Below are 14,886 nucleotides of genomic sequence, written 5' to 3'. Positions count from 1 at the left end.
GTCGATCAGTCAGTCTGTTGGTCGGTCGGTCTCTCTGTGTGTGAGTATGTGTTAAGTGAAAGTAACACTTCATTCCCAATTTCTTTATCATGAAACACCTTAAAGAAGCATGCCATGATTTATTGTAGCTAAGAAAGCAGAACAGTGTCCTGATGCCATCCATTACCTCACTCTGATGTCTCAGGCCTCCCTGAGTGGCATGCCAGTGGCATGCCATAAACAGGGATCCCCCCACACCCCGCTGCCCATCCATGTGCGCACGCGCGCACACACACACACACACACACACACACACACACACACACACACTTGCTTGGCTCTGTCTCGGCAGTTGGAGAGGCATTTGGTGAGTTTTAATGGCTGCCTACCAGTTCATCTAGTACACATTTGCAGCACATTCTTTTCAGTAATGTGCAGGGCTGCTTCCACACCATGGCAACCAATGTTTGTAGTAAACGTTACCCATACTCCTTGCTTTGAAATGAACAGAGCGACTCGGTATCTGTTCACGTGGAGGATACCTCGGCAGGGGTTATGGAAGACAAAGACGAAAGTAGAGGTATCCCAGTAGACAGAACTCAGGGACTGGCCTTTTTTTTTTTTTGGCTATGAAGTCCACTTCCGCCCCTTCCCCATCAGTTCCCCCCCCCCAGCCCCCCCCCCACCTCCTGAGATGAAAATTTTAGGATAATAATAATATAAATGTAGCAGACAGAATACCATAAAGGTCAGTGTATCAGACTGGATGCAGTCTCCAGGGAGCTTACTTGTGGAAGGACACCGAGGCATAGTTATCGGAAATGGAAGAAGAGAGATCAGGGTCCAGAAGTACAAGAGCAGAAAACAGATCAGCCCTGCATGTCCATCCCCCACCCCCACCCCCAACAATCCCCAAGGGGTGGTGGTGGTGGTGGTGATGAGAATGCAACTTGTTTCTGGGGTTTCAGTGACCTCAGGGACAATAGAGAAGAACAGAAAGACGGACATTAGTCAAGGCGCAGATCCTGAAGGTGAGGTGGGGTGGGGTGTGGGGTGGGTGAAAGGGTGGAGAGAGGCTCAGGGTCACCTGCTCTACCCTGTGACAGCTGGAGATTGAGGGACTAGGTTTCTGTGGTGGCCTCACTGTTGCCACTTAACTGACTTAGTGACCTGACCTCTCGCTTCCTTGGTTTTCAACATCTGCATGGTAGAGAGGCTCTGTCTAAGCTCTGACAAGGACTAGCAAAGGGAAAGCTGATCCTATTCACCCGATCTCATGCTGGCTCCGCCCATCCCTCTCCCTCCCCCTCCCCTCCCCCCCTCCTACCAGCCCCCAAAGGCCTTCATGGCTCCCTGGGGTCCTGCTCACCGGAGAACGTGCCCTTGCTGAGACACTCTTTGATCCGATTGGCTTTTCTGACGTGGAAGGCTTTCGTGATCTCCTGGTTCATAAAGGCTTCCATGTTCATGATATTCTCCACCATCATCCTCAGATCGAACATCTCTAGGACCTCGGCCATCTGAGCCAGCCCCAGCAGATCTTTCTCCTTTTCGTCCAGCTGCCCAGTGTAGAGGAATCTCAACAGGGTCCGGAAAGGGCCCGACTGCATTGACGGGTCCAGCCTGACTACGGTCACAGGGCCTACCCTCTTGGAAATGGGGTTGACCAGCACCTCCCTGTGCATGCTGACGAACCCTTTGCTCCAGCCAGACAGGACCTGTGCCTCGGAATCCGAGCCCTCGCTCTGCAAAGTCGGACTCTCCAGTAGGTCCTGGCCTGGAGATGCTCCTGGGCCAGCCTGAGGGGTCCTCTGGGGTCCTTCCTTCCCTTCCTCGGCTGTTCCCAGACTCTGCGTCCGCCCCTGAAAATCCTTGCATGGCACCTCCTCACCAGCTCCTCCATCCCAATTGGGGGATTCTTCACACTCCATTAAAAAAAGGTCGTAGAATTTGGAAGAAGAGGTAGCGAGGTAAATGCGGTGTGCGAAGATGTGCTCCTGGCCTTGGAGAACGAAGAGGACATCAGCGCACAGAGGGTTGTCCAGTAAACAGGCAGCGTCGTTGATCCCGGAGGACTGACACTCAGGGACCTTGATGACCGGGGGAGGAGCTTTTGGAGGTAGGAAGGGTGCCTGAAGCAGAGGCTTCTGTACTTTTTTCAAGTGAGATTTCCAGAACTGCAGGTGCCGGCGGGAGATGAGGGCTGCCCGGATGGCATTGTCGAACACATCCTTGATGCCAAACTGGTCAAATACACTGGTCTCGTAGTACGGGATGCCAAGTTCCTTCGCTACCTCTCGGCCTTTTTCTGGGGGCAAGATGTCACCTCTCTTTATGGGCCTGAAATAGGAAAAGTAATTAATATATACAATGAACTTTCGTGTAAGGAGGGGAAAAAGAGGAGAGGGATGTGTCTAAGTTCCTAATTGAATTATACAATTAAAAATCCCATTCGCTTCTAGAAAGTTTACTAAACGTAAACAAATCCTGCAAGGCTCTTGGAAATTCATAATCAACAGCCTTTCCAAGATAAAGGATTTACAGTCACTGTGGTAATAAAAGGAGTGACATCTGATGTTGAGCAAGCTGTCTAACCCCTTTAAGCCTTGCTTTTCCATTTGACCACCAGATACGGCAACACTGGGGAGCATGGGTCGCTTAAGGAAGAGATTTAGATGGGATGATAAGTACACTTAGCATTGTTCTTAGTGCATAGGAAGTGCTCGCTAAAAGTTATCAATTCCGGGTGGTGGTGGCCCACCCGCTGGGAGGCAGCTGCAGGTGCATCTCCGGGATCTCTGAATTAAGAGGCCAGGCTGGTCTACAGAGCGAGTTTCCAGACAGCCAAGGCTACACAGAAATACCCTATCTGGAAAAAAAAAATGTTATCACTAACGTGCCCATCTTTATCATCACATCATCATCATTATTATTATTATTATTATTATTATTATTATTATTATTATTTTGAGACAGGGTTTCTCTGTGTAGCCCTTGTTATCCTGGAACTTGCTCTATTGACCGGGCTGGCCTCGAGCTCACAAAGACCCACCTGCTTCTGTCCCCCAGTGCTGGGATAGAAGACACTCACCACCACTGCCAGGGTCGCATGTTTTGTTTTTATAACTCCAAAATGTACCCACTTTACTGTCTGGGAGTTCTATGATGTACTATTTTCATTTTGTAGTGAGAAGAAACAGAGGCCGGAAGTTCAATTGCCTAGAGCACATCAGCAAGCTACTAGAAACTTCCAAGTGGCTAGCGTTCAGACTTCCCCAGTCTTGGTTCAGTGGTCCACATCTAGTGGCTTCTAAAGTTTCTCTATTGGACTCATGAATCCTCTTTTGTGTATCCTCCCCCCACCCCCCACCTGTCCCGCCAGCCCTCACCGGGACATAAATCTCTTAGCAGGCCTCCCCTTAGGATCTATCTGCACTTATATCTCAAGGTCCACCACTTGCAAGGAATAGCACGGGTACGGCGCGGCCTGCCATTCTGTGTCAATTTCTTCTCTTTCCATAAAGCCAGCAGGACAAAGCCCACACCCTTTTTTTTTTTTGGTCTGGCACACAAAACTCATTTACAATTTAATCAGACCCGGGAAGGCCAATATAAGCAGTGCAGTGTGGGGCTTGTGACATAACCAGGGAAAGATTCCAGAACCCACAAGATGTGATTTGCTACAGTTCTTCAAGAAACACAACACTTGATTCTGACAAATGCTCTGAGAAATTGGTCTTGAGTGCTTCAACCTTGACACCAAAAGCCATATGCTTCCCAGGCCTACGCCCAGGAGAACAATGATAAAACTGGGTGGAATTAGGATTTGACGGGCAGGGGGAGGGAGGGAGGGAGGGAGAGAGGGAGGGAAAGAGGGACGGAGGGAGGGAGGGCAAGCACACCCCCACACCCCAGGAAAGATCCGGGGAAGAAGGTTCAACTTTAAGGCTTTCTGTGGATCTTGAGTGATCTTTGTCCTTGGGGCTGATTTGACCTTTGGTGATTGATTAACCCACAGCTCATCATTAATGCTCTGCTCCATGAAATCTCGGTTACTTTATAGAAGGGACCATCCTGTCTGTTGTTTGGCCAGCTCTAACTACCTTCTTCTGTCACCCCCCCCCCCACCCCGGGTGATTCTCAACATTCCATTCCGAGCACGTAAGATCAGAGGGGCTGTGGAGGCTGAACGTGAAATGTTTTCGGGAATTTTATCCAGGAGGTAGCAGAAGCACCATTGTCTAAAACTGTCTCATATGCCATCGCTGCGATAGCATAAAAACTGGGCAGCAGAGAAGGTTTTTGTGCTAGGCCAGCCAGGTAAATACTGAAGCAAGGCATCGCCATCAGGGTTATGTGGCGATTTTGTTCTTCAGCAGAGGATACGGGTGTGAAACAGACATCATTGTTTTATATAAGAGTAACTTCTGAGGCTGTGTGGTGGTGGTGGTGGCGGTGGCGGCGGTGGCGGCGCACACCTTTAATCCGAGCACTTGGGAGGCAGAGGCAGGTGGATCTCTGTGGGTTCCAGGCCAGCCTGGTTTACGAAACAAGTCCAGGACAGCCAGGGCTACACAGAGAAACCCTGTCTGGAAAAACTGAAAGAAAAAAGTAACTTCTGAGAACATAGGTCTTTAAATATTTGTTTATTTTTTTATGTACTTTATGTATATAGGTGTTTCATCTGCATGTACATGTACACTCCAGAAGAGGGCATCAGATTTCATGGGACCACAGTTACAGATGGTTGTGAGCTGCCATGTGGGTGCTGGGAATTGAACTCAGGACCTCTCTCTCTGAAAGAGCATTTGGTGCTTTTAACCACGGAACAATCTCTCCAGCCCCAAGCATAGGTTTTTAAACATTTTTTCCCCCAGAATTGGTATCCATACTGTGCACATAGTAAGAGAAATCCTCTACTTTTAAAAATTCTGATATTTTAGTAATATAAGGACTAGACACATTTAAAAAGTATTTCAAATTCAACTCCTTATGATTTTTAGGTGTTTTGCTTTTTTTTTTCTTTTAAGGCAGGATCTCACTACAGTCCTGGCTAACCTTGACCTTGAGCTATCAATGTAGACCAGGTTGGCCTCAAACTCATGGATATCCACCTGTCTCTGCTCCTCAAGTACTGGGGTCGGAGGTGAGTGCCAGCATGCTCAGCTCAACGTGAGTTTTTAAACCTGGCCCCTGGCCCAGGCTTCTCGGTGCAGAGGCCTGTAATCCCAGCTGCAAGCAGATCACAAGTTCAAACCCGATCCTATGCTGCAGAGTGAGCTATAGGCCAGCCTAACCAGAAAAACACTCACAGTGACACCAAAACCAATCCCGTTTTCATTAGGATGTGATACTGGCCGAAACTCATCATTCTGAGCTTTAGTTTACTTTATTTTAGGTAGGGCACAATCTCAAGAAGGACACCATTTTGGTTGGCTACCATTTTGTATAGGACTTAATTCAAATACCGTACTTTATTTCAAGCACACCTCCCTCCCCCCATTTCATATCATGGAATTCCCTCTAAGCACTGGCCAACCACTTTATGAGACTGGTTTGTGACATGAGGAACCCCGGTGAGCCTGGAGAGGCATCGGGATGCTAGCTTATTCATGACGAAGGGCTGCCTGACGTTACCAAGGCCTAGGGCTGATAGTGTAGTCTCGGTGGCCACTGAAAATCTGACATGCCTGCAAACTTGATTTCCTCACTGAGGTGCCGGCTGAGGGCGGGGCCCTTGGCTTACCTTGCTAAGGGGCGCCTTGCCCGGTTAACAGCCTCCAGGTCAGCGTAGCGGAGATCTAGCTGGCAGCCAACCAGGACGACAGGCGTTCGGGGGCAAAAGTGCTTGATTTCTTGATACCACATGGTTTTCACATGATTTAGGGAGTTGGGATTCGCGATCGAAAAACAGAGGACCACAACATCAGACCTGAAAGGCAACCACAGAAGAGGCTCACATCATCATCTTCCCGTGTGTCTCTCTAGCCATCCGGGCCTCTCTTCGACCCCTTGTTTGACGCCATCATGTCATGGTCAAAATAATATTTGAAAACAGGGCTGGATATTAAACATCTACGAGTCATGCAGACAGCCTGCTAACCCCGCCCCCATCCCCCCACCCCCAACCCCCAGCCCCTACCCCCACCCCGCCCTCAGCCCCCAACTCCCCCAGCCCCGCCCCCAGCCCCACACCCACCCCTCCCCCACCCCCGCCCCGCACATTCCAGCCCAAACACAGCCTCGTGGCTGATTTGCACATCTCACTGTGGAGTGAGGATGCGCTCAGGTCTCCCGTGAAGTGACTTTCCCAAGAGATGGTCACCCAGAGTAGCTCAGTCCTTGAATTCCCACATGCTGAACTATTTCTGCTCACGAGAAATAGTTGCAAGATGAGAGGGAACGGTAAAGACCACCTTTTACCCACTGAACAAAAACACAAAAGGCGAGGATGATCCGACCCCAATGAGAGAGAGCAAACAGCTGATGAGGAGGTCAGCAGTATTTGCTGCGTGCTGTCAGCAAATACAAAGAAGGACGTGGTCCCTTCTTGCTCACGCACACAGATACAAAGCACACAACCCCTTATCTGCTTCCAAACATAGAGACCCTGACTTGGCAGGAATTTGGATTTTTTTTTTTAACTAGGTGTAAAGCAAGAAGATGAAGTAGATAGAGAGCTGATAAGGTCAGAAAATACTGGAAGCAGACCCCTCCCATGTTACAGGTGATACACAACGGTACATGGGGAAAAGGGGGGGGGGCAGGAGTCTTCTACTTAAATTTGATGACAGGAGCTTCTATTTTTACAGTATAACTTACCAGTCTGGCAGTCAAAGAACTGATGTACAAGACAGGTTGTTCAAATATGGTGCTTGACGGTAGCTGGCAAATAGGGATAATACCCGCCTCTCCCTTCTGGGTTAAAATATACTGAGTGATGATTTTTTTACCACAGCCAGGCAGGGGAAGCGAGGACAGGAAAGGTTACAGTCAGGGAGTCAAGACTCTCTTGCAAATAAACTCACGACTTTATGAGCTGTTAATTTATTGCCTTTATTGTTTATGAAATGGGAAGAATCAAGTCTATGAATCAAAAAAAAAAAACCCTTCTTCTTAAATCATTAATGAACTTTTCTTCCTACATATCAATGGAGACAAGCAGATGTATGCAGGCAGCCATAAAAGTTCTAAAAATAATCATTTGCGATGCAGGGCGCTCACATTAAATGTAATTCTCAAGTTGAGTCTTTTCGTGTATCTGCAGCGGGGGTGGGGGGGTGGGGTGGGTTGCACCAGACCACAGCAAACAGAGGGGAAAGTCCCAAGTTTAAGATGTTCTCATATTACGAAAGAAAACCTAGGACTGGAAGCAGATAAATGTATTGCTCTGCGTGCTCAGGACCATCTCAAAGTAAAGATATTACCAAAGGTTTCTGGATGCCAATATGTGTGAAAATATGCACAAGTATTACAAATGAAAAGGAGATTCTGATTTCGCTCCCAGCATATTTTGTGCCCAGTCTTACTTCTCCCAATCAGCATAAATAACAGAATCCAGTAATACCAAGAATGCCTTGAATATTACTTTTTTTTTTTTTTTAAAACAAGCTTAATGTGCTATTATTCATCACCCTGTTTGTATTGGGTATCTGATGAAGTCTTGCTATAAGCTTTGTTCTGATTATAAATTAAAGCCACCACAGAATTTCGGCATAGTGAGAATAATATGTGTGGTTCAAAAATCTCAGACAAAGAATTAAACAAATACATCCATTGTCCAAATTGAGGACTACTCTGTATGTGTGTATGTGTGTGTGTAATATATATTATATATTTATTCTAATTGGTGCCTTTGGTTTCCATGTTAGGGCATACAGCTGTAAGGAGAATCATTCTAAGAATGTCATTTTTACAATAGACATATAACTAAATGTCAATTCCACTATCCGATTTTATGATGTAGCCAAGTGAGGTTTTTGAAATCGGAGCTGGCTTGGTTACCAAGGTAACCGTGATACCATTCATGCCATGAAATGATAGGAGTTGCTATCCAGATGACCCACAAGCAAGCCCAGACAGGACCCGGGAGGGGGTGACGGTAGTGGACAAATGGAATCTTCTGATAGCAGCACAATGCCTTGACACAATGCAGGCTCAGAGGTACCAGTGTCTTACCGTGTCGCTTCGGTATCTAAATGTTGTCTGTGGGGGAAACTGGGAAAAGGTCCAATGTTCTGAAAACATGTTGCCTCAAAATTTAAGAGTAAGTTGCATAGCGAACAGCACTATCACAGATGTTAAAACAACCCATTGAGTGAAAATATTATGTGTATCTCAGAACAAAGTCTTTCTTTTGCTTTCTTACCCAGCTGCTGGGAGAAACCCATCCCTCCTAGCATTTGACACTGAAGCCAGTTAAAAGTAAGGTTATATATTTAACGGCTACCTCGCTTCTCTTTAACCCAAGTTGATCTAAATGCATACATGGGAGAAGTCGGCTGTGTGTTCTAAGTAGAACTCTATCCTCTGGTCTTGCCATCCAATGACAGATTCCAACAGAGGTTGAGAGTCAGTGGTTAAAGAGATAGATAGGGCTATAGACAAAGATGCCTCTGACACATCTTCCCAAACACCCTTTCCTAACTGGCAGCATGTTGTCTGAACACCCGTTAAAATCAAGTCACAATTTAGAGAATGCCACTTATCCCTTCTAGATTTGCAGGTCTCCCCCCCCCACCTCCTCCCACCCCCTCCTAACCTAGTTCAAGAATGCAGGAGATGGGCAGCTAAGAATATCTCCAATTTTGGGCAGGATTCCAAGGAGTTTAGAGATATGCATTCTTGTGTGGGGGCTGTTCAGTGTCTGACATAAACCCGTATTTAAAAACACTGCTCCTAGGGAAAATAAAAAAGGAGAGAGAGCAGCTTCTAGAAGTTCTGTCTCCATGGCTCAGTTTTGTTTTGTTTTGTTTTGTAGAGTGGGTTTAAAAATAATTGTGGAGGGTGTGAGGAGGACATTTTCACGGACTTGGCAGAACGGGTCGCCTAGAAATGACCTCAGGTTCCATTTCAGTTGTAAAAAGAATGGTAGGCTTTAAAATGGAATCCTACGGGCTACCTGGGGTAGAAAAGCTCAGAATTCAGAGACAAAACCCTGCGTAAATTGACCTTTAAACCCCACAATTTGAATAGTGAGGAGAGGCAGGCGGAGATTTGGAGTGAGTATTGTATTGCTTTTTATTTTAAAAAATTATTACTGGGATAAATGGGCTTATTAAGCAAAGCCAGAAACACACTCAGGGGGCTGAGAATGCATCCTTGTGTTATTAGCATACTGAGTGTGTGTGTGTGTGTGTGTGTGTGTGTGTGTGTGCGCGTGTGTGTGTAAAGGAAAATATTTCTCTTGGGTACTAGCATATCAAATAATGTCCACAAAGTAATATTTTGATTGAATATCTGAAATCAATGTTAAGCAATTGGGCATGCCGGGCCCCAGGAGAGAGGGGCAGGAGTGGAAAAGGGACCAAGTCACCCAGGACTGTAGGGCCAAGGTCAACCTTGAGTGTATATGTTTTTCTTTGTATAGTAAATAAACCCCTCTCAGTTGTCTTTTGGAGAGAACACTGGCCAAAAAGAGCATGTGCAGGATTGCTAGAGACGCTCAAGGAAAGGGGAGTGTTTGTGCAAGGCCAGGGCTAATCTTTGTTGAGGAATTAAAGGAATCCAAGAAAACCCACCCTTTCCACATACCTTGTCTGGAGCTAGACTCAATGGCAAATAGGAGGGGTCTCAAAAGCTGCGTTTACAAGTATAGAGACACGGTGGGAAGAGCCCGGAGAAGCTACCAGAAACTTAAATACATTGATTGCTAGGAGTACAGTTTCTAAGTCCTTTCCCATCACAGAGGGCTCTGCATCTCTGCTGGGCCCATCCACCTTCCCGTGGGTGTCACACTGAGAGGGCTTTGGTCCTGGGTCTCCTCATCTGGTTAAGTGAAAGGACCCATCCCCCCAAATCATCTTTTAGCTAAAAGCCCCACATCAGATTAGTTTAGCAGGCAATGCAATCGAAAGCCTATTTTGCCTCCTCTCCAGAATGCCCTTCCTTCTCCAGCATGCTCAGTTCAGGGTGGGTCTTAGGCCAGACTAACATCTGAAACTTAAAAGAAGCTCAGTGTGATATTTTCTTAAGATCCGTATGGGACCACCTTCTTTTAACTGTCTATATGTCTGTCTTCTTGAGACTTTTATTCTGTGTTTATGCCCTGCCGCCATATAAGCCACCGTTGCCTATACCTACCTAGCATTTCTAGGAGGGACCCCGGGCCCCATGATCTTTACACAGGTAGGGGTCATAGTCACATCCAAAGAGGCTTTCTCTGCCAGCGTACAGGACTCTGCCTCTTAGCCAAGCTTCAAGCAAGGAGATCCTGACCTCCACCTTGGGCCACTGAGTCCCCTTTGCCGGCTGATACCTGAGGTAGGTTCTCTCCGGAAACCCTTCAGAACCACTCACATGGACCAGGCACCTCTCATGCATTGAGCTCTGACGGTGTTATGCAAACAGACACGTTGGAGACAGCACAGGGAGCATGGTGGAGGGTTGGAGCATGTGGCTCTGGGTTTTAGTAGGGGAGCAGCCTGGATGTATGAGATGTGGAGGGAGTTGTCAGAGATGGTGCACACGACCGGGCTGGAGATGGATGGCTGGGGAAGCTGGAACTCATGAAGGATGGACAAGGCCTGTTGGGGGAGCACCTGGTTGGGGGAGTTCTGGAGGGGCGGGAGAGCAGGGCAGAACCATGCAGGGCCCCCGGATGTGAGCGTAGAAATCGAGCCGATACTTTACCAAGAGCAGTGAGGCTTCTTTAAGTACAGATGTTATGTGGGGGAAACTGTCAAAACATCCTGAAATATATCCAGATTTGGGGAGTGATTAGCATGCGTGACTACTTCTTCCGAGACTGTACATGCAGTTTTTACCAGGAAGTGACGCGTTAAACCCGGCTCCCTCCACCCAACAGAAATCTGGCTAAAGCAAGGCAAGCTCTTAAGAGCCGGCAAGTAGCATCAATGGCCCACCAGTGTCACCGGGGGGCTGCAGACAACAGTAGAGTTTAAAAAAAAAAGAAAAGAAAAGAAAAGAAAGCTGGTTCCTCCACCCCAGTACAAATGGCACAGCAGCTAGTGGCCATACCAACCAAAGTAGTTCTGGGCTGTTATCGTGGTTACTCTTGATCACCAAGGAGGATTTAGAACGGCTCAGGACACACGCTTTTGGCTGTGTCTGTGAGGAGGGAAGACCCAACCTCAATACAGACGTGGGCTGAGGCCTCAAACTGAATAAACCCAAGAAAGCAAGTTGAACACCAACTCTCTCTGTCTCTCTGTCTCTGTCTCTCTCTGTCTCTGTCTCTCTCTGTCTCTCTCTCTCTGTCTCTCTCTCTCCTCTCTCTCTCTCTCTCTCCCTCTCTCTCTCTCTCTCTCTCTCTCTCTCTCTCTCTCTCTCTCCTTCCTGACTGTGGACATTCTTGTTACCACAGTTTGAGGCTCAAAGCTGCTCCCTACAGCTGTGGTGGCTGAATGTGTTTCCAGACTGTGAGCCGAGGTAGACCCTTCCTCCGTTAAGTTGTTTTTGTCAGGGATTTCGTTGCAGCAGTGAGAAAGCAACTAACGCAGCTATCATCTAGCAGCCCAATGCCGGTTCTTTCCCACTATATGCAGTTCGGCCTTACACTTCGTGCAACCATTACCAGGAGAAGCAGAAAGACAGGGAAATCAAGTGACGACCTATCAACTTATTAAAAGCGAACAGTTTCAATAGCCTCACTTAACGCCTGGCCAATAGGTGCAAAAACTCCCGTGATTGGCAGCAGGAGGCAAGCCGAAACAATGACCTCTCTTCCCACATCCCAACGTTCGCTCGCTAGTCTTCTTTAGTTTCCCTGGAAGCTAAATGCCACAGAAACATTTTTCCTGTGCCAAGTGGTAAGGTCAGCCGCAGACCCAGGAAACCCTCCATGTCTCTTGCAGTGTCAGGTGGGAAGTCTCTGGGGATTAACACCCAGGACTCTTATAAGATTTTTTTGCCCAGACTTCTCAGCGATCCTCTTCAGTCTGCAAGGTACCCAGGGCTTGCTTTGTCTTTCATCCTGTCTCAGAGAACAGCCATTCCTTCCACATACATAGTAGTGACAGGCCACTGCATACCAGGCTGTTTTTGGAGACGCTGGGGACAACTGCCCTTGCTGTGTCTGTCTTTTATCATGCCTGCACAGTGGAGGGTAGACAGGGATAGCAACCCACAGAACTGGTGGTATGCCAGGCAAAGAGCCGGTCAGAACACGGGACAGAGGAAGGAGACAGCAATATCAGGGAATAGAGCTGCTGATGAAAATGAGGCCTTGGGGGGGGGGGGGAGGTGGAGGGTGGGGAGGGGTTGGGTGGGTGGGGTGGGTGGTGGGGGTTGGGTGTCTGTCTCTGAGGTTGACATTTCAGTAAATAAATGAAGGAAGGGAGGGGGACAGACATGCCTCGCTGTGGGAAAAGGAGAGTTCAAAGCCAAAGCAAGAGCAAAGGCGAGGCCCCAAGGCCGGCATGCCTGGGATGCTTCCCCTGAGGGAAGAGGCATGTTGCTGGAGCACAGTGGGGAGGAGGAAGAGAGGAGAAACAGAACCACCAAGAGGCTGGAGTGACTCTTTGGGGTTGTGTGGCTTTGGCTTTTTGCTGAGCTGGTAGGCTCCTGAGTGGGGTTCCTGAGTGGCACGACATGACATCATTTCTACCTCAATAAGGTGATGTCACTCTTATGATGACTAAAAGTGGTGATGGAATGGCCAAGGATCAGGGGCCAGGGAGGAGAAAAAGCAGGCAGCAGGAGCAGGGGACCAGAGAAGAGGTGGTACCCAAGATCAGTGGTGGCATCCTTGCTTTGGTTTGGGAGAACACAGCACCGGTAGCAGGTCATGACTACAGGGCTTGAATGACAAGACCAGATCCAGGATGGGACCGAATGGCACAAGATGATGTCTCACTTTTACTCAGTTATAATGTGTGCAGCTAAGTGCCTACAATACCAGGAGCTAGCCCACTTTTAGGACCCTGATTTGGGGCCTCCCTAAGTTCCCTTGATTTATTTTATCTCATTAAAAGACCTGTGAGATGTCCAAGAGTACAATGCTAAGACTACACAGATGTCTGCAGCTTTTGAGTCTAAAAGAAACGAAACTAGGCTGAGTGAAGTGGGGCAGGGCATCAGCTGGAGTTTTTGCAAGGAATGAAAACAGAACGTGAGCCCTTACAATTTTTCAGACTATTGTTCCTGGAAGCCTGCCATGTGATGTCTTGGGGATGTGGGCAGAGGTTAACCAGTTAATATGCTTTCTTAAAAATGATTTGAATTTGTTTTTAAAAATCCGTTGGCTGCTTTCCTAACTCCAGAGGAACAATGGCTGCATGATCCACCCCCACCCTCACCCCAGGGTTGAGATCACCTCCGGAAGCTGAAGAAATGTAAAGAAAAGGAGCAGGTTGCCTTTTAGATTAATTCTAGGAGAGTACAGCTAGATTAAGGCTCAGGGATGTCCTCAATTACAGAGACCCTCTTGCTTTTAAATACACACACACACACACACACACACACACACACACACACACACGCCACAGATAGACACAAACACACACCACAGACAGATGCACACCAACACACACACACACACACACACACACACACACACACACACACACACACAACCAGACAGACAGACAGAAACACACACAAACTACAGACAGACAGATAGACAGACAGACATACCAACTATATGAATCTGAAGACAGTGGGATAGCTTTAAGAGACAATTCACTATTTTCTCTTTTTCCTTCCTCTTCCTGCAGCCTAGAAGCAGGTCCCTTGTTTTCACAGCCTGGGGCAGAAGTTTGCAGGGAGGGTATAGTGTGGTTCTGGGCTCACTTTAGGAAGTCATGGCATGGATGACTGGGATTAAGAGATGCTGGTAGTTAGTTAAGAGTGAGATGGAGTTTCCTTTCTGGCTCACAGCTCTGTCTTACGGTCTGGTGTTTCTGAAAGAAGGTTCTAGAATGACTGACCACATAGTTACTCAACACTGTCCTGCCTTTGACCTACCTAATTTGAAAGAAAAAGTGTTGTGGCCTGGAATCTGTTTCCTCTTCAGAAAATCCCAATACAGAAACAACCCAAACTGGTGTTTTTTTTTTTTTTAAAGTTCCTCTTACTCCTTACAGAAAAGTTGGTGTTGCAAATTTGACCCAATTTGAAAAGCTTGCAGTTAGTAAAGGAAAAAAAAAAGTCCGAAGAAGTCAATTATCATTCTCTTTGCCCACCTCAGCACCCCTCTGTGACACTCTTGGGTCTCAGCATCCGTCTGTGACACTCATGGGACTTCTCTTGGGTCTAGCTACGCTTTAGTGGCCCAGCTTCTACATGACAGCTTTTCTGGCCACATGACCACTATCTATGCTTGTTTGGACCTTGATCACTGTTATCAAATGTAGTCTAACAAAATTCAGGAAACGGATACCCAGAGAAGTGACCTTTAACTGGAAAATCATCCATATCTATATAAGTAACCCTTTATTTCAGAATATTCACCAAAACAACGCTATCTAACGAAAATAGTAAGGAGAGGCACTTTCTGGGGATGTGGTTCATTTGTCCAGAGCAAGATGAAGTTGGAAAGAGAGGACGAGTAGTAAGACAGAAAGACAAGCGATAGCACACCTCATTCCTCAGCTTAGCACCCCAGTTCCCAGAGAAGGCAGCTAGTTAGACCACACAGACCACGCCCTCCCTCCAGAGCTTTCTGCTACATCTCCATGTCTGAGCGGACAGCAGCGGAAGACAGAACAGATGAGATGGAAACACTCT

At 47.4% G+C, this 14,886-nt stretch overlaps 1 protein-coding gene across 7 annotated transcripts in view; it reads right to left on the bottom strand.

Moving 5' to 3' along the window:
- The window catches only part of RHOBTB1 (Rho related BTB domain containing 1), a 114,078-nt gene that overhangs the window by 16,414 nt on the left and 82,778 nt on the right, over positions 1 to 14,886 (bottom strand). For all 7 annotated transcript variants that reach the window (XM_084751992.1, XM_084751993.1, XM_084751996.1 and 4 more), the window contains 2 exons: positions 5,726 to 5,911; positions 1,349 to 2,319 (listed from right to left, as the gene is read on the bottom strand). In XM_084751992.1, coding sequence (XP_084608118.1) covers positions 1,349 to 2,319; positions 5,726 to 5,911 — 1,157 coding nt within the window. The remainder of the gene's footprint in view (positions 1 to 1,348; positions 2,320 to 5,725; positions 5,912 to 14,886) is intronic.

This window comes from Acomys minous (assembly GCF_964271855.1).
Source record: "Acomys minous genome assembly, chromosome: 13".
In the NCBI taxonomy this organism is placed as follows: domain Eukaryota; kingdom Metazoa; phylum Chordata; class Mammalia; order Rodentia; family Muridae; genus Acomys; species Acomys minous.
Note: the sequence above shows the minus strand (reverse complement) of the source record. Positions and strands in the feature narration are given on the sequence as shown.